This window comes from Anas platyrhynchos, chromosome 8, assembly GCF_047663525.1.
Source record: "Anas platyrhynchos isolate ZD024472 breed Pekin duck chromosome 8, IASCAAS_PekinDuck_T2T, whole genome shotgun sequence".
Classification (NCBI taxonomy): Eukaryota; Metazoa; Chordata; class Aves; order Anseriformes; family Anatidae; genus Anas; species Anas platyrhynchos.
Window position 1 is genome coordinate 14,642,747 of NC_092594.1, and position 25,461 is coordinate 14,668,207.

The following is a 25,461-nucleotide window of genomic DNA, read 5'->3' on the forward strand; positions in this document are numbered from 1 at the left end:
TCTTTCATTTGAGCTAACAGATTTCAGAAACACGAGGCTGAACCATTATTGACTATACCTAGCCCGCTGCTGCTAAGTGTCTTCTGGCCTGTTCTTAGTTCCTCTGTTTTCCTGAGTGAAGAGGTCTAGAACTCAGCTGGCCTCATTATTTTGGAAGACTTTCTAATTTCTTTATCTTCCACGACCTCCATTAAGTGGATTTCTTCCTGTCTATCGAAAGGTGTTTAGAAGAAATGACTGCAGTCGTTGCCTAAATTGTTTTTTTTGTTGTTGTTGTTGTTTGTTTGCTTGTTTGTTTGTTTTTGGTTAGGGTTAGCAAGTAATGTGACTCGGACTTTCATTTTTAAACTTTCAGCCTTTGTGTTTGTTGTGTCCTTGTATCCACCTCTTAATTCTGGACTTCCTAATTGTTCCATGATGCTCCCATGTATTCTGCTCGAAACAACCTATAGAAATCCCACTAGGAGTATACAAATGTAGGCAGGAATACTACTTCTGATGACTTACAAGAGTTCTTCATTTATCTTTCTTTCCTTCCTCTAATGAAATGATTTCTACACCACGCCTCCCCTCAGCCTGCATCCGTTGCTGAATGTATTCACTTTAAGTTTTTAATCTACTGTGAAAATGCAAATAAATAACTGGTTTAGTTTAAATGATTTATTTCTAAGTGAATAAAACATACCAACTCAGAATTGAAAGGCCCAGGTCTGAATTCTTGGATGTCAATAATGAGATTTAACAAATTCTGTGAAATAATGAAAACTCCTCAGCTATGAATATTGTGTATGTTCTAAGCATCCCGTTAACTGCATTATCCTATCCATGTCTTCTGAGATTTGTCCCCACCCAATCAGCTGGGAAATAGCCTGTACTGTAGGTAGTTTGGGGAAACTACCAATTGGATTTGCCAATATTTTGTTACAGCGCTGTTGTTAGAATGTGCAATAGGTAATCTCTCCTTGCCTTTCCTTCAGAAAATCATTAATAAGGGCCTCTGTCAAGCACTGATTCTCTTGAGACTTGCAGAAATTCGTTTTTTCAACTGCCCCTTTGTCAGGCTTTATTGAAGTGGAGCAGTGGATTCAAAAGATAGAGGTTAATTGTCGGACAGAAAGCTAGGTTACCCAATTTGATCCTGGCACTAAGAAGTCTGTCAGAAAGCAACCAAAATGATACTGACCTTGAAGAACCTGAAAAAGCCTAAAGAAAACCACAAACTTCAGGACAAAAAAAAAAAAAAAAAAAAAAAAACAAAAAACAAAAAACACGTTAGTAGCTTAAATTTACATATGTATGAGCTCCTACTGTTCCAGACGGGCCTTCGAAGTGTGACAGGTTGGTAAGTTACATTCAACAAGTTCTGTTCTTACTCAGTGGTATACCCTGGCTGCTGTATGTTTGCAAATATTTGTAGAATCCCGATTGTATCTGAAGTGAGCTTTTTGAACTTATTAATTTTGCATGTTCTTTTTGTTACTTCAGACTATTTCTTTGCTTCTGCTTTCTTTCTAAATGTGCTTTTAGTTCTATTTCTTGCATGATTCCAAACTATTTATAATTACTGATTTAGATTTCTCTTTTTCAACTCCTGCAACAGGCAGTTAAGAAATCTCTTCATAGAATCATAGAATATCTGAGTTGGAAAGGACGCACAAGGATCATCAAGTCCAACGCCTGGGTCGCTAAAGGATCACCCAGAAAAATCAGATCATGTATCTGGGAGCATTGTCCAAAGTTGATTGTTTTGATTGAACTATGCTTTTATTTCCTAGATCCATGCGTTCTTAATGCAACTGCTCTAAACAATAACAACCTAGAGTTAAAATGGAGACAGGAAGAATTAATGTTCCTACATGGTGACCTCATAGAGTTTGAATGTAAAGAGGGATATGATTTTCCCCAGACTACCCTTCCATCTCTTGGGAGGACACATCGTAACCATGGGAGACTGAAATACCCAAAATGTGTTGTTAAAGGTAAAGCAATATTTTGTTGCTTGTCCTTTTGAATTCATCAGTGTCAGACCTATTTGGAAACGTTTGTTCCAGGAAAATAAGTGTGGACTTCAGGAAATTTCATTAGAAAGGTATGGTGTTTATCTGGTATTTAAAGGTGCATGAATACTGCTTCATATTTCAAGATGACTGCAGTCAACTTTCAGAAATGGGTGTTCAGTGGCACAGTTTGCTGTGAGCCAACTATGGGAGGGAAGGGGGAAGTGATATGTGGCACGAGGACTTGGAAAGCACCAGAACAATGCAATGTTGACAAACTACGTGTGGAAATTTTAGGAAGTAGTAGTTCTTTGAGGCTTATAATGCTAAACTTGAGAATGCATAACAATCTGGAGAATCTGAGCAAGGGACAAGAAAAGGAGAAAGCATTTTAAGAGAATGTCTGTAAAGGATGAAACTATTTAAAATATAGAAATATGTGAGTTCCACTCAGTAGTTAATTATTAATCTTAAATGAAAAGTGAAGCAAACAGTTTTATTTGCTATTTGAGAACGTGCCAACTATTCAAATGATCTGCTGTAACTACTTTGTAGGATTGCTTTGACACTTGTACGTTTGTACTCCTGGGACTCTAGCCTGTGAGAATGTTGCACGGCTGCAGATCCAATGAAAATTCAGGAAGACAGAACATGCCTGCCTCATGTCAATTTTGTAAAATAAACACAAAAATGCACAGTGATCTCCTGTCACTCTGTGTCTGAGAAGAGTCTCTTTCCCTTTCTCTGTACTCTCCCAACAGGAAGCCAAAAACAGAAGGAAGGTCTCCTCCCAGCTATGTCATCTTAAACATTCAGCAAATAAACAGGGGGGATGTTTTTTTTGTTAAAGGCACAATAAGAATAACTATTTTGTGTTTCTGTTAGTGTCTTTCCTCACATAGCAGAGCATTCTAATAGCATCAGAATCGCCATATATCTCAGTTCTGTTGTTTCATGGCAAAGGTGCTAGTTCGGGAGCAGGCAGATGACATGATGATGTTTCTTCACCGAATTTGGCACGTGCAAATGTTTTCAAGATTGGTCTGGTATTTGTTAACTTTTCTGCTTGCATAACAACCTTGTGTTTATGCAAGATTTCTGCCAACTTCAGCAAAAAGCCATTCGGATGTATTTATAGACTGTCATTTCTGTATTCCGGTTAAGTTCTTGCCTCCTCCTTTGAGGAACTCTGTATGAAGCAAGTGAATATTTGGGAAATATCAGAAGACCCTTCTCCTTAAAGAGCAAACCTAATGGAAAAGGAGGGAAAATTTTTCAAGTCTGTCTCTGGAATATTTCTTGAGAGTAACATTTGAAGCGATTTCCCATGTTTGAAGAGATGGTGATTTGTTTTCTGAAGTCATGATACAGAATTGCTGGATTTTAGAAGTCGGTCACTTCTGCATGTGCTGTGGAACAGAAAGGTCAGAGTAGAAAATACTATCCTCTTGTTCTGTCCAAGCCATGGAATTTACTATCCTGTAATCATCCAAGGCCCGTGAGAACTAAGACCCCGCTCCACCGATCCTTTGTCAAAGCGACACCTTGGCCGCAGGAGAACAGCCACTCCAGCCCATTGTCAGGTGCTGGATTCTGGCTGCTCCTGCACATAGTGGGCTCAGGCTCCTCCACAGTGCTGGACATCTGTACACGGAGTTCCTCTTCCTCTGTGCTATTGTTTCCACTGTAGGCTGTCAGCATAAGCTGCTAGAGACCTTTCTAATCACTTAGACTCTAACCACTTGGTTTTATCTGTGTGTGTGTCCAGTTAAAGATTGTCACCAGAATCTCTACAACCCTCTGGTCTCTCCACCCCAGTGTACTACAGAAATCGTGACATTGGTGGCTGGCAAATGTGTTTTTGTTAGGCTCTCAAGATTTCAGTAAGGGTGTTGATAAATTCTTGGCTCCACACAGAAGGTAGTTTTTGCCCGTAAAAAAATTTTACTTGATGACACTGGAAAAACAAGATGTGTTTTATAAACACACCGGGAGTCTTTGCTGATGGGTTTTATAAGTGTGCTGTTTCAAGTTCAGTCTGAAAGGTTTTGTGAAAAATTACTGAAGAATTTTTGCAGCAATTGCTTGTTTAATATCTGTGCAGAATGACTACTGTGTCACAAGAAAATTAGGGGAGGAGTTTGCAAGGGCAACCCTCGGAAAGGTGGGAGTTGAAAACAAGTATATGCAATTTGGAGTAGAGGAAACAGCAACTCTTTTGCAGAGGACATCTTTAATTTCTAAAGTGTGGAAATGACACTGGTGAGCCTCACAACATGGTTTCTCCTGTGGATGTGTTGTGCTACACATAAAGGTAAGTCATTAAATGGAAAATCACGCTTTAACTGATGTGTAGTGACCAGTGACAATCAAGAATAAGGAACTGAAAAATAAATTATTTTTCACTTTTAATGGAACCTGTTTCAGAAGTTCTGAATGAGAATTATATTTTAGAACGTCATATTTGGGAATACTTGCCTTTTTTTTTTTTTCTTTTTTTTTTTTTTGTCTGAGTTCTCTTCTTTGCTTTGTGCCTGAACTTAACGTTTCACATGGCAAACCTGACTTATAACTACACATTTCCCCCATAACACACATGCATATATATTCCTTTTTATTTCATTTGAGCTGCTGTTATTCTGAGAACATGCTATTTAAATGCAGAATTCTGATTTGATTTTAAAATATTGCACAACTCTTAGGGTATATTGTCATTTCAGTAAGTTCTGTGACGACTGCAGCCTGAAGAAGCTCTTCACTGAATATGTACCTTTACTAAAATGACAGATTTTAAACTCTATAATTGATCCATTATATAGTCTTCAGAATATCAAAACTCTTCTCCCTCCACACAGGCACATCTTAGAAGTGCTGTAGGAGATTTATTAGTACAGTCTATTCCCAAATGCAGGCATGTAGGTTATCTGAATTTTATTCAACTCCCATGTAGCACCATTCTTTGGAGATCTGATTACTCTGAAGTACCTATCAGATGAGAAGAAATTTTATATATTTTCTGGTGGAACAGCATGCAAACACCCACTTGTAATTCATTTTGAAGGAATTGGTGGTAGGAATACATCAGGATATAAACAGCAACGTGCAGCCAAATAACAGAAACCTGTGCACAGCTTCTGCAGGAGCAGCATGTGAAGACCCACCTCTCATTGAGTTTGGCAAAATTGTTAGTGGCGTTAAATCCGAATATGAGGAAAATGACAGAGTGCAATACACATGCGACCCTGGATATGCTTTATCAGGATCAGAATGGGTAACATGCCATGGAAAAGTCTGGATGCCTGGACCACCTCAGTGTTTGGGTAAGGGTAATTTTTTTTGCTGTTTGACTTGGCAACGGTGGACATTTCTCATTCTCTTGCACCATGTACCATATGTACCATTACCATGTACCGTGGTAACTCCCGTGTCCTGCAGCTGTCCGTGACCCTGTTTTGAGTTGCATTGAACGCCTGTGGTAAACAGACAGCAGGAAGAGTCCTGCAGGTGCTCTTGTTTTCACCCATCTGTTTCAGGATGCTCCTTCTCGGAGTCTTACTTTTTTGGACCCTGCAGTAGTCTACTGCACGTCAACAGTAATCAAGGTTTCATCTCACTTGATCTATGTATGTTATCTAGTGGCTGCGTGGTTAGTTAAATTCCCCTAGACAGTGGTATGTGCTGATGCTATAAAAGGCATCTTTTTTGGTGGGAACAATACAGTCATTCTATGTGCATCGCATTACCCAAAGTTTCAAGTTTGCATATCTTTTCAGAAAGACCATGTGGAAGTATTCCAGCAGTGGCCAATGCTGCATTTGAAGGCAGGAGCAAGGAGAAGTATGAGCCTGGTGAAACAGTTCGCTACCAGTGTCATGAAGGATTTCAGGTCACTGGTCCCCCTGAAATTTTTTGCAGAAGGGGAACTTGGTCAACACCACCAATCTGTGAAGGTATAGGTTGTACTTCTAAGTAGTCTATGATCCTTCTTAGTCTTCCAGGAACAGTTGGTAATGTAACGCCAACCGACAGTTTTCTCTCTGTTTTCCTCCAAGTCTCTCGAAGTACTGCCTACATGGTCTTCTGAAGAATTTGTGACTAGGCTTCTGTTGCAGCTAAACTCTGATGGCTTGCTTTCTAACGGTTGTTGGTCTTCCAGGGGAAGGTGGAAAATGCGGCCCACCTCCAGATATTGAAAATGGGGACATCCTTTCCTTCCAGTTGAAACAATACCCCCAAGGTGCAATGCTGAAATACAAATGTGCAAGTTTCTACATCCTGAAAGGACCTGAGCAAATCACCTGCACTGACGGGCAGTGGACAAATCCCCCAGTTTGCTTGGGTAGGTGGAAGCTGGTGCTGCGTGGCACAGAGCTGTGTGAGCTGCTCGTTGTCTTTTTCTCAGGCCCTGCAGGCCCTGCACTTGTGAAGCAGCGCTTGTGTTGGGGCTGCGACGCTGACAGGGCAGAAGAGCAGCTGGTGCTTCTCCTGTGCAGAAGGAATTTCCTCTGGAGGTCAGCTCGTGTAGCTGCCTCTGCTGCCTGCTGTCCCTCCCTGCCCCCAGTCACCTGCAGATCCAGGAGGGTGGTTTGGTCTGAGAGCAAGGAAATCCAGGGCCATGAGGGAATGAATTTGAGAAGTGCTGGGGCAAGGGCAAGGATAGATCCCAAAAAAGACACAGGGAAGTTCATTGCTGAGTGCCCCCCCCCCGAGGCTGTGCTTCCCCCTTGCCCTGTGAGACTGTCAGAGGGCAAAGGCCTCTCCACAGCGGTGTGTGGTGACTCAGCCATCATTGTTTTTCCATTGTGCTTTGTTGGATGCATGAAGTGTCTGCATGAACTGATGACATTTTTCTCTTGCCTTTTCCAAGCGGCTTGTACGGCCTCTGAAGAAGATATGGACAGAAACAACATTAAGCTGAAACGGAGAGGAGAAAGAAAGCTGTATTTAAAATCGGGCGATTTTGTTGAATTTGATTGTAAAATAGGACATGTGCAGGACCCAGCATCTTCCCCCTTCAGAGTGCAGTGCATGGACGGGACATTAGAATACCCACGGTGCAAGCCAGGAAGTAAGTCACCTCCACTCTGTCACTGCTTGGCCGCTGCCTTGGTGCATTTTTAGTGCAGAAGCTGAGAGGAAAGCCCCTAGCAAGTGTGCCTGGAGAAGAAATAGCGGGCTCAATGGGGCTCATCAGGGTTACTGGTGCTGGGCCTGCCCGGCTGGTTCCAGGCAGGATGGATTGCTGGTAATGGGACCTGGACTGAGCTACCCTACTGCAAAGGTGAGTTCTCTCTTTCTCGCCATGCAGTACACTGTCAGTGAAGACTGCCCTCAAGCTAGCTCAGTGGCATTTAGGTCTCCAAATTTCAGTGTCGGGACTGTGAGATTTTTTTTTTTTTTCCTTAAATGTGCTCTCACAGAATTAAAAACAACATCGCTTATTGGCTGGCGCTGTTCAGCAGCATGGCCTTTACTTAATATGTGGCAGCTACTAGATTCTTCTCACAGAAGGCACCCTTATAGCCCCCAGCTACCAAAACTTAGCCACATAAACCCACTACAACTGGTAGTTGCGAGTCCTGGCAGCAGAAGAATGGGAAACTTTTCCATTTACCAGGTATTTGGTGTCAAGTTTACAGTTTTCTCTCTGCTTTCCTCCAAGTCTCTCAAATTGCTGCCTACATGGTCTTCTGAAGAATTTGTGACTAGGCTTCTGTTGCATCTAAACTCTGATGGCCTTCTTTGTAATGGTTATTGGTCTTCCAGGGGAAGGTGGAAAATGCGGCCCACCTCCAGATATTGAAAACGGGGACATCCTTTCCTTCCAGTTGAAACAATACCCCCAAGGTGCAACTGTGAAAATGAAATGCCCAAGTTCCTACATTCTCAAGGATCTGAGCAAAGCACTTGTACTGATGGGCAGTGTACAAATCCCCCAGTTCGCTTGTGTAGGCGGAAGCATGTACTGCATGGCCAGCACAAGAGATCTCTAATCTTGAGATCTGCCCAGGTGTGCAGTTCTGATTCTGTCAGTTCCAGGAAACACTCAAATGATGAAGTAGTATCTGAACTAGGGAATTGAGTGACAACAGAACTGAATATGAGTTTTCCATGAGAGGCCATAGCAAAAAATGGTTAATTCAGCCTTTCTTGAGTATATACTCAAGCATATACTTGAGTATAGTTGGATGGGCCTATGAAGATAGAATTGCTTGTATGTACTGCATAAATGAGATGGATGATGAAATACTTTAGCATTAGAAACTGCTTAATTTTATCCTGTGCCTTTTTTATTCTGTGACTCTGAATTAGTGGGGATAACATAGCAAAAATACTCTTGGTTTATAAATAATTCTTAATTTGCATAGGAAGGATAAAGTTGAATCTCTTTACCTTCTACAAAATATGGTTAAAATGCTTTAGTGAAGGGATGGAAAAAAAAATCAGACATTAAAAAGATTATTGAAGCAAGCAGAAAAACCACTAATACTGGAGAAGTTAAAACTATAGAAAGAATCTGAAATTTTTAATGGCACAGAAAAATTAACGTTTGAAACCAACTTAGAGAAGTGATATGATTTCTGAAGTCCTATTGTCTTCAAATCAAGACGTGATACTTTTTAAAGTGAAATTCCAGTATACTGCTTTTAACTTGAATATAAGTGGTGAAAGTCAGTGGCTGTTCTGAAAATAAAAAAAGGGGGTTAAATGCTGGATACCATATGAATTGCAGCAGTATGGATAAAACTGGCTCTCAGCTTGATGACCTACTTGCTTATGAATCACAAGCAGTTCTTTGAGGTGGAGCTACAAATTTATGCATCTTCAAGTCTTCCACGTTCAGTAGCTGAGATGCTGTGGCACCGTAGCCACCACTCTGCTACTTGTAATTTTAAGAGAGTAAAATGCCACTCAGCATCTCACCCTGTATGAACCTGTGAAACAACAGAAGGCTTGAAGACAATAGAATAGTAGGTTTTTCTGACCTACTGAACTGATTTCTGCGTTTTTCTTGAGTGTTCCTGAGTCTCACCATAGTTTGAGTAGACCGAGCACCTGTTTGCTCATCGTTACATTAGCTTTTGAAATTTCTGAGCTACTAGTTCTGAGAAACTAGTTCCAATGAAAGAGGAACAATTCAAAAATGGTCTCTGTTTCACTGATAGACCTTCAGTAAGAAATTGTGCACCTTTTTAAAAAAAATGAGTGGAAATTACAAAAAGTACCTTTCAAAATACCTTTCAAATTTAAATCCTCACTTAAGGTAAAGAAATAGTAAGAAATAGTAAGACAGGGTTGTAGGGACCACAGTCTGAAGTGGTTATGGCCATTTCCATAGGAATAAGAGCAAATTTGAGGTAGTCCAGTCTCAGAAGGGTAAGTTGTCCATTGATGGCCACGAGTGTCTAGGCTGAAAAATACAGTGGGTTTGTAGTGTTGCAATATACACAAAGCTAGCTGAAATGTGCTCTCTACACAGACATTATGTCAAGAATTAGGTACAATATGTCTGAAATTCGCTAACCTAAAGAACCAATCTGGCCCTGAAGTGATGTATAAGCAGAGACTAAAGTAGCATGGTCTGCGTGAATCCTGCCGCTGTCCATGACTCTTAGCCTACGATGAAGACAGCAGTTTGTTTAATATTACCAGAACTGTGATTGTGCCACCACATTATTCATGATGTTCAGACTTCCCATCAGAAATTGTCCAAGGATCTCTACAAATTCGTATATTTACAGTGATGAAACTCCCTTATGCTTTCTAACTCCCAAACACCTTCTGTGCAGTTCAGATGACAAATCCATGATTTCTGACGTCAGTCCTGTTGGACATCTGCACTCTGGGTCACTGATTTTGATTTAGTTTCACTCAGCTACAGTACATAAAGTCTTCCGTTAGAACTCCAAATCCCACAAACAGACATGCGCATGATGTCCTAGCTGGAATAATTTGATATACATTTTGGAGAAATCTTTATACTGTATCAAATCATGTTCAAGAAATTGCCAAAGAACGCTTGAAACTGGAAAAAAAATGTTTGCAAAAGGGCATTGTTACAGGATGTTATGTGCCACCAACCTTCCTGGGACCTCTTCCAGAAAGACTCCTTTAGAAATAAAGAGTAGTCAGTCCTAGTGCCCACTCAGTCCTTGAACTTTCTGCTTCAAGATTAGTAATGATACTAATCAATATGCATTGCCTATGGTTTAGCAGCATACTGCTTTTGAGAAGTGACAAACAAAGCCTTCTTCCAGACATGGATATACTGGGCTCTGATACTTGGGCTGTATGCAATTATAAATCCTCTCCAAGGTCATTCTATAGTAGGAAAATATAAAATAATTTCTGTCCTGCTTTATTCCTGTAGCTTTTTGCTACCTTGAAGTTGTTCTAGATCTTATTTGACTTACCAGGAGCCTAGATGACTAAGCAGCACACGTATGCAGCTGATTCATCCACCTTCACTCCACAGGAGGACCAACTTGTGGTGACTGTATAATCATCCCCTCCCAGCCCTGAGTGTGCTGGTGTGATTTTCTGAATTGCAAGTAAAAAAAAAAAATTAAAAACAATGGCTCCAGTTTATAAAGAATGTGTTTGCCTCACTCCCTAAGAAATCTCTATTTGAAAGTTATTTTATGCAATAATTTTGGTCAATAGACTGTGAAGATAAAAACTTCTGCAATTAATATAAAGGCATTCTTCAAATTAGCACCGCATTTTTCTCTTTCCATTTAGAAATTCTATGCTCTCCTCCAAGAGTTCCCAATGGGAACTTTAGACCTCAAGAAGACAGCTACAGAGAAGGGGCTACGATCACAATAGACTGTAATCCTGGATATCATTTGAGAACACTGCCTGGCAAAAATACAGCTCAATGCACCAGCAGAGGCTGGGTGCCTGCTCCAGATTGTGTTGGTAAGTAGCTCTTGTGAGTGAAGGCACAATATACACAATTGTTATTTTGGAAATATCTCAAGAGAAAAACCTCAGCACCATAGGAAATAAAAAATGCTTATTCGTTGTGTTTCCTGGTGTTATAAAACTTAATGTGAATGGCTTGGAAAAAAACATCAAACAGCTAAGAAGCAAGGGTATAATGTAAATGTACATTATGTTTATAAACACGGGCATTATCTGTTACTATATTTGTGAAATTATATATTAAAGTCTGCAATAGTCAGCTCCCTGACAGGAAGGTTTGTGGTCCAACTGAGGACTAGCATGCCAGTCAAGATAAGAGGACACAGTGAGTGTTGAAATATCCAAACCAATGCGTAGGTGATGGTTGGAAGGTATTTTTCATCATGTTAACCAGAACCTTAGATTTTTGCTTGCAGTTTTGTGTTGATATGTTATGAACAATTGCAGCTTTATTATACTCTGTCAAATGGCAAAACAAAATACTCTTGATTGATTGGTAATGAGTTCTTTTTTGGCTTAAACTTCCATTAATTACAATTATAGTTTTTCCCATTATATGCAGTAGAAAAACAAAAGTCAGCGATTTCATTATTTATTGGTCTTTGATCTTTGATTACTGAAAATGAAAGAAAAACATACAAAACAGAAGCAGGTGAAAGAAACCCTGACAAAATCAGTCTTGTGAATGAACCTTTGGGTAAAATTATTTGATCTATCCAAGAAAAGTACATTGTTAACAAGTGGATTAAGCATTTATCTATTTGTAGATTCTGAAATTGAGGAATCTTTTGGAGACCACCTCTCTCATTATTAAATGGTCCGTTCAGTGACTGATCCCTCCTTCCCATCCTCCTCACCCCCAGCATGTGGGCTTTGGTTCAGGGCACGTCAGGAGGAACCTAGCTGCCTTGGCCAAGCAGGACACCCTGGGTAATCTTTGAATGACAGCTGCTGCTAAGCCTGACTTGTTCCTGAAAAGCTCTTTTGAGGAACTGAGAAAACAAAAGAAATATCACTTATGTTTTAAAATGAAAAAGAGTAAAGCTAGAAAGAGCTTTTGGTGTAAGATCTCAGAAGTGACAAATAAAAATGGTGACAGCTGTTACAACAATTGCTAGACTCTGCACTTTAGTGTCTAGATCTGAGCTAACTGCATGGGTTCCCATCAGTGTCAGTATAGTACACTTAGCTGAGTCCCTGTAAAGAAACTGTGTTATCTCACCATATAATTAATACTTACATTTGGTTGCATGAATCAGCCTCTAGTGTCCACTAAGAAGATGGACTGGATTTCTGTTGATTGCAATGAAAACAGGCAAAAAGCATAGCTGTAGACATCGATCGAACACAGCAACGTTGATCCTGCACTCCTTGAGATCTGCCAAGGTGTGCAGTTCTGATTCTGTCAGTTCCAGGAAACACTCAAATAATGAAGTGGTATCTGAATTAGTATTTAGGACTTTGTGTGCTGAGCTTTTTGCCATGCGTGTGTTGATACTGTTGCTGTTAAATTCTATTTCAAGAGAAACCCTGTGACTACCCAGTGATAGAAAATGGCAAGATAAGTGAAAGAATGGCACACTCTTACTTTCCAATGAGGATTGGACAGTATGTTGATTACCACTGTCGTAATGGCTACTTAGCCCCAAATGGAGGAAGAGTCGTTCGAATTTACTGTTCAAAAGGGGGCTGGAATCCAGAGCCAAAATGCCTCAGTAAGTGCACTTCTACTATATGCTCAATTTTGTTATGATTATTGATGATCTGTGCAGCAGAAATGGTGCTGGTGGAATGCAAGTAGCAGCAACGTACCGTTTGTTAAAGTATAACTGGTTGAGTTGAACCCTGGAACTTCCCCCAGACTGTTATCCTGTCTGCAGAGCTCAGCCACTTGGTAAGTGACACTCTGAAATGAGCAAGGCTGAAATGATAAATCTGGATTTGGGACGTTCATTACTCCTGCACCTATCCCTGAGATTAAAAAAAAAAAAAAAATTAGAGAAATAAGATTTAGGAAATGTTTTTCATCTCTGGCTTCTGTGTCCCATGCATGTATCTGCTTTCACCTGCACATGCAGCAAGACATTCCAAGAACATCTTCTCTGTGTAAATGTATTATTCCTTCAGTTCCTTGGGCACTTTGTCTAGAGGATAATGTCTAGGATTCACTGCCCAGTCTTTTTGGATAACGTTTGGGACTGGCCAGGTGGCACACTCTCACAATAAGCTGAGAGTGAGTATTGCTGCAGCAAGAGATCCAGATACACTGGCTTAATCTTTCAGCGATGGAATATATTTAAACCAGCGAGCCGATGCCTTCTCTCATAATCCCCATCTTCAGTCAGAGTTCGGTTCCTACCTATTGATAGGACCTGAAAGATCAACAAAAGGTTGGTCTTTCTCCAGTTGCCCTGAGCGGAGTGGACGTCATTTCAGGGGACAAGGGGTGTCCCACCCAGAGGAAAGGAGCAGTTACTCCAATAACGGAGCCAGAGCATTCCTTCATCCATCCGTAGGGCCAGCATGCTTAGCAGTTGGTAAAATCTCTACAGCTGGTTAAATTTTGGTACCTGAGTATTAGCTGTTCAGATTACTGTGGTTAAATGTACTTACCTTTCTTCTTTAGAAACATGCTTTGTAACACACCTGGAAAACGGTTATTTCAGATATAATCGTTATACTTACACGGAAGGTGAAAGAATTCAATATGTCTGCAACCAAGACTATCGTACTGAAAGTGCAGGTGGTGAAGTTACATGCACAAAGAATGGCTGGTCACCTTTCCCAAGATGTATCCGTAAGAGTGAGTGTGCTTACATTTTGTCACAATTTCTCGCTAAAAAACAATAAATCCATTGTCACTTCACCCATGTTAATCCATCACTGCTGCTTGGGGTAACTCTAAGTCTAGGTGCTTTACAAGTGAAACACAGTGCCGTGATTCCCTCAGCTGTCTCATGCAGCTCTTGAGTCCCTGCGTGCCACTGAGGTCAGTAGCTATACAAACATGCAGAATGATGCCCTGTAAAATGGCCACAGCAGGCTCATTTAATGCTGGTAAGGTTTTCAGATGACGGGGGCTTCCACCGTAACATGTCAAAATGGGACCTGGACAGGGCGGCCCCACTGCAAAGATGAGTTCTCTCTTTCTCCATGCAATTGACTGTGAGTGAAGACTGCCCTCAAACTAGCTTAGTGGCATTTAGGTCTCTATGTGTTAGATCATCATCTTTTTTTCCATGTAGCTTTGTTGAGAACGTCTTTCCTATGGGAAAACTCAGTGTGAGAGGTCATTGCTTCAAGAGCTTTGTGATGTGAAGAACATCTGCGGGCCAGGGAGGGTATGTGGTTTGAAATGTATTGTTTTTGCATCTGTATAACCTGATCACATCCTTCTCTTGCCTTTTCCAAGTGGTTTGTACGGCCTCTGAAGAAGATATGGACAGAAACAATATAGAGCTGATATGGAGAGGAGAAAGAAAGCTATACTCAACATCAGGCGGTTTTACTGAATTTGATTGTAAAATAGGATACGTGCAGGACCCAGCATCTTCCCCCTTCAGAGTGCAGTGCATGGACGGAACATTAGAATACCCACGGTGCAAGCCAGGAAGTAAGTCACCTCCACTCTGTCACTGCTTGGCCGCTGCCTTGGTGCATTTTTAGTGCAGAAGCTGAGAGGAAAGCCCCTAGCAAGTGTGCCTGGGGAAAAAATAATGGGCTCGCTGGGGCTCATCAGGGTTACTGGTGCTGGGCCTGCCCATCTGCTTCCAGGCAGGACAGAAGGGCTGGTAAGTTCCCTGCAAGTGGCTTCTCTGAAGTCAGAAGGTGCCATTTCCCTGACTGAAGAGAGGGAGACCATTTCCTTGCAGGCTCTCCCAGGCCTGCCTGTTCAGGCAGGGCTTTGTCCCAGAGAGCTTCTCTCCCGCTTCTCTCTTGCAGCCACAGCTGTGCCCCCTTTGCACCCGTGGCCTTCCCAAGTCCTCTCTGGTTGTGCCCTGCTCTGGTGTGTGTGGAGGCAGGGGTCAATGCCCATTTCATGCCTTCACAGGCTTCTCCAGCAGGAAACCTGTGCTTGCCTCCTCCTCCAATTTCCCCAAGCCGCAATTACTGTGACATTGCTGAAGGGTATGAAATGGGCTTTTGCCTTTCATCATCAGCAATGTGCATTGATACAGGAGGGGACAGATGCAGCAGGGATGCAGCACAGGAGAATAAGTAGTGTCAGTCACTCAGCTCGTACCAAGAGCTTCAGAGGATCAGTTGGCATTACGAGGTCTACAGGCAACTTATGAAAGTACTTTCTCTTGTGGTGGTGGCTGTTCTTTTATTTTTCTATTTTTTTCTCTTATTATTTTTTTCTTTCCAAGGGAACTGTAGATTGAGTGAGACAGCTATGGCAAGGAACAATATTAAACTACGATGGTCAAGTAAAAGATCTAACATATATCGCTCTAAGGAGACTATTTCATTTAAATGCTATTTTTTGTTCCGGGAAGTCTCAAACCCAGAGGATTTTGAGGCACAGTGCCAGGATGGAGTGATTAACTACCCTCGATGTCAATGTAAGTGCTCTGTGTGGAGGGCGCAGTGCTCTGTAGAATTGTGGAGAAGAAGGGAGGGTCAGCTTTAGGGGCCTTCACTTAACCCTCTACCAGTTTGTGTCTGTCGTGGGGCTGCTCCTGTTCCAAGGGGCCTGGGGAATCAAACGGAAGCAATGGGAATGCTAGGCAACTTTGCTGTCCACTGCTCTCAAGAAACATGGCTATGTGCCAGCCTTGGTGTTCATTCCTTATCCACTTTTTCTCTTTATGCTGCAGGGATTTTTGGATAAATGGAAAGGGCATGAAGGAGCCCAGCTGGAGAAATGAAAGATCCTTTGACCAACCCAGTGATTTGAGCATAATTTTCCCTGGAGTTTGCTGTTTCATTGTGCCATGTTTGCATCTTAGCCAATGTTCTGTGTTGGAATTTGCCTTTTTTTTTTTTTTTTTAATTTCCGTCAAATTTTTGTATGATTGTTTTTACACTTAACCATTTTTGTAAAGATATTTACATTTTATCCATTCAAATGACTGTACTTCTGTCTTACTCTTGTTCTGTATTGATCTCAGTGTTATTTTATTAACATTTGCATCCTGAAGTAGGCTGGCTTTGGTGGCATACTGAGATGTCAATTAAAGTGTGCAGCTAATTTGCTGATCAGCAAGTAGTGTGTGTGTGGTCTTGTGTGCTCCTAGCTTCTTCTCCGTGTACTTTCCTGGGAGTTTAGCCTGGGGTCATGGCAGAGATGAGAGTCCTCACAGCCTCATCATGATGTGAAGGTGAGTGCTCTCCTTTCAACAACGAGACTTGAGCCTCTGTGATATTTGGAGGGGGGAGTTATCAAGTGTGGACATAGATGAGGAGTGTAGAGGGACTAGAAATATATAAACTTATATACACTTTTTTTTTTTTGTATTTTTTTTTTACCAAATCTATTGTATATGCTTCATATAGCAGTAGCTGAGTGAATGTTCTTTGTCTTCTGTCACTGTAAACTACACTTATAAGTCTGTCCTGTATATGTAATTTTATTTCATGTGTTAGCATTTACCTTCAGTCATTTTGTACCTCTTCTGTTGATAATCTCTGAACATGCAGATTCAAGAGTATTGGATCCTTTGTTTAGTAACTCACTGAGGTTTATTCTGAACTCCACATGGGTTTAACATTTCAAGCAACAAATAAAGACAATCTCAGCACAGAAAAGCAACCAATCCGTATTGACTGTAAACCTGCAGGAGTCAAGTGTGGACATAAGTGAGGAGCGTAGAAGGAACAGAAATAGTCTGAACATCAGTAAAATAAATCTAGAGCATCTGAAACTGAAACTTCTAAAAATAAATTCACTTAGGTACATATTTTTGGTATGAAAATTTTGGACCAAAATCAGTTGGTATGCTGATGCTTTCAACAGTGTTAATATTATTTTAAAGATCTCATTGCATCTCCCCCTTCCTTCTATTAGAAATGCAGCAGAGCTGTACCTCTCCACCAGTGATTAAAAACAGTGTTCTTCTTAGCCCTCTATTTCAGGAAAAAAAAAAAAAAGTGTGTAAGTACTTTATACAGTGACAGAACATATGGGGGGAAGCAATGTATTTCCAAAACACTTTGTTAGGTTAATAGTTTAATTTCCTATGTATGATCTCCTACTGTCCCTGAAGGGCTTGCCAAGCGTAACAGGTCAGTTTGGATGGATTAATATTCCATAATTATTTCATAAACTTTTCAAGTTACATTAAACAGGTTCTGTTCTTCTTCATTGGTATACCCTAGCTGCTGTATATTTGCAAATATTTGTAGAATCCTGACTGTATCTAAAGTAAGTTTTCTGAGCTTCCATTCAGTGGATTTATTCCCGTCTTTTGAAAGATGTTTAGAAGAAATGACTGCAGTCATTGACTAAATACTTTTTTGGTTAGGGTTAGCAAGGAATGTGACTCGGACTTTCATTTTTAAACTTTCAGCCTTTGTGTTTGTTGTGTCCTTGTATCCACCTCTTAATTCTGGACTTCCTAATTGTTCCATGTTGCTCCCATGTATGCTGCTCAAAACAACCTTTAGAACTCTCACTAGGAGTTTACAAATGTAGGCAGGAATACTACTTCTGATGATTTACAAAAGTTCTTAGTTTATCCTTCTTTCCTTCCTCTAATGAAATGATTTCTACACCATGCTTTGCACATTCGTTAGAATGTGCAATAGGCAATCTCTCCTTGCCTTTCCTTCAGAAAATCATTAATAAGGGCCTCTGTCAAGCACTGATTCTCTTGAGACTTGCAGGAATTTGTTTTTTCAACTGCCCCTTTGTCAGGCTTTATTAAAGTGGAGCAGTGGATTCAAAAGTTAGAGGTTAATTGTTGGACAGAAAGATAAGTTACCCAATTTGATCCTGGTACTAAGAAGTCTGTCAGAAAGCAACTGAAATAATACTGACCTTGAAGTACCTGAAAAAGCCTAAAGAAAACCACAAACTTCAGGACAAAAAAAAAAAAAAAAAAGCCAATAAAAAAAAAGGAAAATATCTAAATACTTTATACATTGACAAAACATGGGGGGAAGGAGGGAAGAAGCAAATGAATTGTCAAAACACTTTGTTAAGTTAATAGCTTAAATTTCCTGTTTCTTCTGTTCTGTTCATCTTCAGTGGTATATCCTGGCTGCTGTATGTTTGCTAATATTTGTAGAATCCTGATTCTATCTGAAGTGTGATTTCTGAGCTTATTATTTTTGCATGTTCTATTTGTTACTTCAGACTATTTCTTTATTTCTGCTTTCTTTCTAAATGCTTTTAGTTCTATTTCTTGCATGATTCCAAAACAATTTATTATTACTGATTCAGATTTCTCTTTTTCAACTCCTGCAAAAGGCAGTGAAGAAATCACTTCATAGAAACGCAGAATATCTGAGTTGGAAAGGACCCACAAGGACCATCAAGTCCAACGTCTGGGTCGCGTAAGGATCACCAGAAAAATCAGATCATGTATCTGAGAGCATTGTCCAAAGTTGATTGCTTTTATTGAACTAGGCTTTTATTTCGTAGACCCATGCATTCTTAATGCAACTGCTCTAAACAATAACAACCTAGAGCTAAAATGGAGACAGGAAGGATTAATGTTCCCAAAAAGATTTTTGACGTTATTGCAGCTCCGATGGAAAAATGTGACTCTCCACCTCCTATTGCAAATGGAGCTCTTAAACTCCCACCCCTGGCCCAGTATGAGAGTGGTTCTTCAGTTCAGTATAGTTGCTATGACTATCATTTCTTGCAAGGATCTGAGAGAATCTACTGTTCTGCAGGCCAGTGGACCTCACCACCAGTTTGTATAGGTAGGCATGAGAAGATACATAAGCTTTTGTTTCTCCTACTCAGATGCTTTGCATTTGTAACTTGGGTGTTGTCAGCTGGAACATTAAGATCTTAACCTCATCTCTTTTTCATTTTGAGATTACAGCTTTAACAGATGCAAGAGTAAGAGTTTTTGGCTTTTCTATTACATAAGCCTGACATGCCTGCAGAGTCTAAAAATACAGTGATGTCACGTATAGTATATTAAGAGAATGGGGAATAATAGCCTGCATTCTCTGTGTCAATTGCAGCCACAATGACATGATTTCCAAAATAATCGATTTATTGACACTGAATATGTCTCTATTCTTTAGAGCCATGCACTTTGTCAAAAAATGAAATGGAGAAAAATAATGTTCTGCTGGAAGGGTTTTATGAGAACCAAGTTTACTTCTACCATGGGGATTATGTTGGATTTTACTGCAAATGGAACCATTTTGGAGAAGAATCTGGTACAACTTTATTTCAAGTGCAGTGTAAGAGAGGCCAGCTAGCGTATCCAAGATGTGTCGAAAGAGGTGAACTTCAGGAAAGAGTGTGAACTTCAGGAAATTTCATAGGAAAGGTATGTTGTTTATCTGGTGTTAAAAGGTGCATGAATACTGCTTCATATTTCAAGATGACTGTAGTTGACTTTCAGAAATGGGTGTTCAGTGGCACAGTTGTCTGTGAGCCAACTATGGGAGGGAAGTGGGGAAGTGATATGTGGCACGAGGACTGGGAAAGCACCAGAACAATGCAATGTTGACACACTATGTGTGGAAATTTTAGGAAGTAGTAGTTCTTTGAGGCTTATAATGCTAAACTTGAGAATGCATAACAATCTGGAGAACTTGAGCAAGGGACAAGAAAAGGAGAAAGCATTTTAAGAGAATGTCTGTAAGGGATGAAAATATTTAAAATATAGAAATGTGAATTCCACTCAGTAGTTAATTATTAATCTTAAATGAAAAGTGAAGCAAACAGTTTTATTTGCTATTTGAGAATGTGCCAACTATTCAAATGATCTGCTGTAACTACTTTGTAGGATTGCTGTGACACTTGCACGTTTGTACTCCTGGGACTCTGGCCTGTGAGAATGTTGCACGGCTGCAGATCCAATGAAAATTCAGGAAGACAGAACATGCTTGCCTCATGTCAATTTTGTAAAATAAACACAAAAATGCACAGTGATCTCCTGTCTCTCTGTGTCTGAGAAGAGTCTCTTTCCCTTTCTCTGTACTCTCCCAACAGGAAGCCAAAAACAGAAGGAAGGTCTCCTCCCAGCTTTGTCATCTTAAACATTCAGCAAATAAACAGGGGGGATGTTTTTTTTTTGTGAAAGGCACCATAAGAATAACTATTTTGTGTTTCTGTTAGTGCCTTTCCTCACATAGTAGAGCCTTCTAATAGCATCAGAATCGCCATATATCTCAGTTCTGTTGTTTCACGGCAAAGGTGCTAGTTCGGGAGCAGGCAGATGACACGATGATGTTTCTTCACTGAGTTTGGCACGTGCAAATGTTTTCAAGATTGTTCTGGTATTTGTTAACTTTTCTGCTTGCAGAACAACCTTGTGTTTATGCAAGATTTCTGCCAACTTCAGCAAAAAGCCATTCGGATGTATTTATAGACTGTCATTTCTGTATTCCGGTTAAGTTCTTGCCTCCTCCTTTGAGGAACTCTGAATGAAGCAAGTGAATATTTGGGAAATATCAGAAGACTCTTCTCCTTAGAGAGCAAACCTAATGGAAAAGGAGGGAAAAGGATTCAAGTCTGTCTCTGGAATATTTCTTGAGAGTAACATTTGAAGCGATTTCCCATGTTTGAAGAGATGGTGATTTGCTTTCTGAAGTCATGATACAGAATTGCTGGATTTTAGAAGACAGTCAGTTCTCATGGGCCTTGGATGATTACAGGATAGTAATTTCCATGGCTTGGACAGAACAGGAGGATAGTATTTTCTACCCTGACCTTTCTGTTCCACAGTACATGCAGAACTAAAACCCCGCTCCACCGATCCTTTGTCAAAGAGACACCTTGGCCCCATGAGAACAGCCTCTCCAGCCCATTGTCAGGTGCTGGATTCTGGCTGCTCCTGCACGTAGTGGGCTCAGACTCCTCCACAGTGTTGGACATCTGTACATGGAGTTCCTCTTCCTCTGTGCTATTGTTTCCACTGTAGGCTGTCAGCATAAGCTGCTAGAGACCTTTCTAATCACGTAGACTCTAACCACTTGGTTTTATCTGTATGTGTGTCCAGTTAAAGATTGTCACCAGAATCTCTACAACCCTCTGGTCTCCCCACCCCAGTGTACTACAGAAATCGTGACATGGGTGGCTGGCAACTGTCAAAGAGCAAATTTGTCCACTGCAGCCTTGCTACCCTGCTTGTAGCAGGTTCATCTTTTCAGAGCTGGGTAAATACGGCCATGTTCTCTCTTTCCTGAGCCATACCTTCAGGCAGTCTTCAGCCCGTGGCATCAGTGCAGCAGGCTGATCTTGCTGAGCATCCTCCTGTAGCGAGTCAAAGCCAAAGGGATCAAACACATCCTCTGCTAGGAACAGTCGTCTTCTACTTGGGTGTGGAGATCAGATCTTTTAAATCTGCCTATATTTTCTCAGGCAAAAATAAGAAAGCATGATCCTGCATAGGCAGAACGCTTGTGCTTTTCTTGTTTTGTAAAAAAAAAATCCTATCTACATGCCTTATAATGAAATGATGCAAGCATATTAGAGCTGACTGGAAATGGCTGCTGGATCAACAGTTGCTGTTTTAGGAAGGTAATTCAGTGTGTTCCAGGAACCGACTTACAAATGATGCCTGAAGTTAATGATCTATTCACTGGCAGGAATGGTGGCAGATAACAGAGCAGAGACAGGAGTGGCCTGTTCTCCTGGGTGACCATGGTGCCAGTTAAAAGCGGACCGCAGGAGCAGGGCCTCTTGGTGCAATACTAAACACAAAAGCTCCTGAGTGGAGAGCCCCATCTTTGTGAAGCACGGGAGGATAAGAAGGTGAGGAAGTGAGACAGAGGTGGCCCACGGTGGTATCTGAAAAGCTTTGTCATATGCTGTTTGTGGGGTTCTTTGCTTCATATGGCCTTTGAGAAGGGCAGCTGGGATGGGGCTTTGAGCATCCTGGTCTGCTGGGAGGTGTCCCCGCCCATGGCAGGGGCTTGTAACTGGGTGATCTTTAAGGTCGCTTCCAACCCAAAGCATTCTGTGGTATGGCAAAACTCCAGGCCTCCATAAGCAACAGTGCTTAGGGTCATGTTGGGCTAGTAATTCAAGTATTAGACTAGTATTAACGTAGTAAGCTTTAGTGGTTTTTTGGGAACAATACAGTCACTGCAAAAAAGAGATGTGTGCTATATTGTGTTTTATAAACACACTGTATTTGGTGATGGATTTTATAAGTGTGCTGTGTCAAGTTCAGTCTGAAAGGTTTTGTGAAAAATTACTGAAAAATTTTTGCAACAATTGCTTGTTTAATATCTGTGCAGAATGTCTACTGTGTTGCAAGAAAATTAGGGGAGGAGTTTGCAAGGGCAACCCTCGGAAAGGTGGGAGTTGAATAATAGTATATGCAATTTGGAGTAGGGGAAACAGCAAGTCTTTTGCAGAGGACATCTTTAATTTCTAAAGCATGGAAATGACACTGCTGAGCCTCATGACAGGGTTTCTGCTGTGGATGTGTTGTGCTACACATAATGGTAAGTCATTAAATGGAAATCCATGCTTTAACTGATGTGTAGTGACTGGTGACAATCAGGAATAAGGAACTGAAAAATAAATTATTTATCACTTTTAATGGAACCTGTTTCAGAAGTTCTGAACGAGAATTATATTTTAGAATGTCATATTTGAGAATACTTGCCTTTTTTTTTTCCTTTTTTTTTTTTTTTTTGGTCTGAGTTCTCTGCTTTGTGCCTGAACTTAACGGCTCACATGGCAAACCTGACTTATAACTAGACATAACCCCCTCAACATACATGCATATGAATTCCTTTGTATTTCAGTTGAGCTGCTGTTATTCTGAGAACATGCTATTTAAATGCAGAATTCTGATTTGATTTTAAAATATTGCACAACTCTTAGGGTATTTTGTCATTTCAGTAAGTTCTGTGACGAATGCAGCCTGAAGAAGCTCTTCACTGAATATGTACTTTTACAAAAATGACTGGTTTTAAACTCTATAATTGATCCATTATATAGTCTTCAGCATATCAAAACTCTTCTCCCTCTACACAGGCACATCTTAGAAGTGCTTTCCATGCACATACCTTATACTTTGAAAGAACGATCTAAGTTCTTTCATTTCAAAGTGATGGAACTAATTTTGGTAATTTGAGACAAACTGATTTGATCAAGGAATTAAAGACAATTGAGCATCATGGCTGTAAGTGTAAATCACTAGTTTAGTATAACACTGGAAAACAAGAGCTGTAATCTGAGAAATTCAGAAGTTTATTCATCTGTTCAGTTCAAGTGTGTTTACTTTAGTAACTCCATCTTATGGGAAGACTGTAAAAATAGTATAGAAGTTCACAATGTCTTAGAGGAAGGAGAATTATTAGTACAGTCTATTCCCAAATGCAGGCATGTAGGTTATCTGAATATTATTCAACTCCCGTGTAACACCATTCTTTGGAGATCTGATTACTCTGCAGTATCTATCAGATGAGAAGAATTTTTTTTTTATATTTTCTGGTGGAACAGCATGCAAACACCCACTTGTTATTCATTTTGAAGGAATTGGTGGTAGCAATAAATCAGGATATAAACAGCAACGTGCAGCCAAATAACAGAAACCTGTGCACAGCTTCTGCAGGAGCAGCATGTGAAGACCCACCTCTCATTGAGTTTGGCAAAATTGTTAGTGGCGTTAAATCCGAATATGAGGAAAATGACAGAGTGCAATACACATGCGACCCTGGATATGCTTTATCAGGATCAGAATGGGTAACATGCCATGGAAAAGTCTGGATGCCCGGACCACCTCAGTGTTTGGGTAAGGGTAATTTTTTTTGCTATTTGACTTGGCAACGGTGGACATTTCTCATTCTCTTGCACCATGTACCATTACCATGTACCGTCGTAACTCCCGTGTCCTGCACCTGTCCGTGACCCTGTTTTGAGTTGCATTGAATGTCTGTGGTAAACAGACAGCAGGAAGAGTCCTGCAGGTGCTCCCGTTTCACTCATCTGTTTCAGGATGCTTCTTCTCTTAGGGATATGTTTTAGTGGGGACTGTTAGCGTTAGGTCACAGGTTGGACTCGATGATCTTGAGGTCTCTTCCAACCAAGAAATTCTGTGATTCTGTGATTCTCGGAGTCTGACTTTCTTTGGGCCCTGCAGTAGTCTACTGCACATCGACAGTAAAAAAGGTTTCATCTCACTTGATCTATGTATGTTATCTAGTGCCTGCGTGGTTACTTAAATTCCCCTAGACAGTGGTATGTGATGGTGCTATAAAAGGCATCTTTTTGGTGGGAACAATACAGTCATTCTATGTGCATTGTATTACCCAAAGTTTCAAGTTTGCATATCTTTTCAGAAAGACCATGTGGAAGTATTCCAGCAGTGGCCAATGCTGCATTTGAAGGCAGGAGCAAGGAGAAGTACGAGCCTGGTGAAACAGTTCGCTACCAGTGTCATGAAGGATTTCAGGTCACTGGTCCCCCTGAAATTTTTTGCAGAAGGGGAAATTGGTCAACACCACCAATCTGTGAAGGTATAGGTTGTACTTCTAAGTAGTCTATGATCCTTCTTAGTCTTCCAGGAACAGTAGGTAATGTAACGCCAACCGATATGTGCAACTGAGTCAGACCAGTAGATCTGATCATTGAGTTGCTTTTAATAGATTGCTCCAACACCTGTTTTCCTGGTCCCTGAGAAGCACCAAGGAGGACTGATCAGCAAAGAAATCTTTTCCCCTTCTGGACTGAAGCCAGTAGCCACAGCTTCGCTCACTGCTTAGATTAGCAGTCAGAGGATTATGGAGGAAAGGGTGCTGGCTGAAAAGAGTGACATAGATGGTAGCCTTACATATTTTAAATTTCAGTCTATGAAAGTTACCTTCAAATAGTAAATAAACCATTTTGTTCTCCAGCGCTTTGGCACACAATGCTGTATGGCATCAGTATGCACATTCAGCTGGTCTCTGCAGCTCCTTTCCTCTTCTTAAGTCACTGTAAGCAAAAATAAAATAATAAATAATAATTGCCTGGTGAAGCATTGCAGAATGAAACCCATAGTATCTTCCTTTCCTACTGGTAGAAAATGACCTACCATATGCAAACCATCTGTCCTCATCAGGAATAATGGTGCTTCTGAATACGTTATTCTGTGATAGCCATATTCCTGTCCTATGATTCTCAAACGCACCTCTCTTTTCAGATGTTAGCTGTGGACCTCCTCCTGAAATTCCCAATGCTCATGTTACCAGCACTCAGCAGCAGAGGTATCTGCCTGGTGCCAAAGTGCATTATGAATGTGAAAGTAATTCACAAATTATGGGTGTAAATTATGTCATTTGTTCAGATGGACACTGGACAAAAGAGCCACATTGCAGAGGTAGGAATTTGTGCCTTCATTATGGCTGTTCGCTTCATGGGGACTGTTTGGATTACCTTAATACTAGAAAGACATTACCTTTT

At 40.7% G+C, this 25,461-nt stretch overlaps 1 protein-coding gene and 1 long non-coding RNA gene across 2 annotated transcripts in view; both read left to right on the top strand.

Moving 5' to 3' along the window:
* Positions 1 to 25,461, top strand: part of LOC101803713 (complement factor H) — a 56,773-nt gene that overhangs the window by 23,965 nt on the left and 7,347 nt on the right. Inside the window, exons 14-22 of the mRNA XM_072041894.1 lie at positions 12,449 to 12,640; positions 13,552 to 13,728; positions 14,338 to 14,538; positions 15,296 to 15,490; positions 18,618 to 18,790; positions 22,305 to 22,364; positions 23,554 to 23,812; positions 24,360 to 24,536; positions 25,202 to 25,378. Of these exons, the coding sequence (XP_071897995.1) occupies positions 12,449 to 12,640; positions 13,552 to 13,728; positions 14,338 to 14,538; positions 15,296 to 15,490; positions 18,618 to 18,790; positions 22,305 to 22,364; positions 23,554 to 23,812; positions 24,360 to 24,536; positions 25,202 to 25,378 (1,611 nt within the window). The remainder of the gene's footprint in view (positions 1 to 12,448; positions 12,641 to 13,551; positions 13,729 to 14,337; positions 14,539 to 15,295; positions 15,491 to 18,617; positions 18,791 to 22,304; positions 22,365 to 23,553; positions 23,813 to 24,359; positions 24,537 to 25,201; positions 25,379 to 25,461) is intronic.
* LOC140003070 (uncharacterized) lies at positions 5,209 to 9,860 on the top strand. Its single transcript, XR_011811029.1, has 2 exons — positions 5,209 to 5,317; positions 7,764 to 9,860. It is a non-coding gene; the product is annotated as an uncharacterized lncRNA (long non-coding RNA).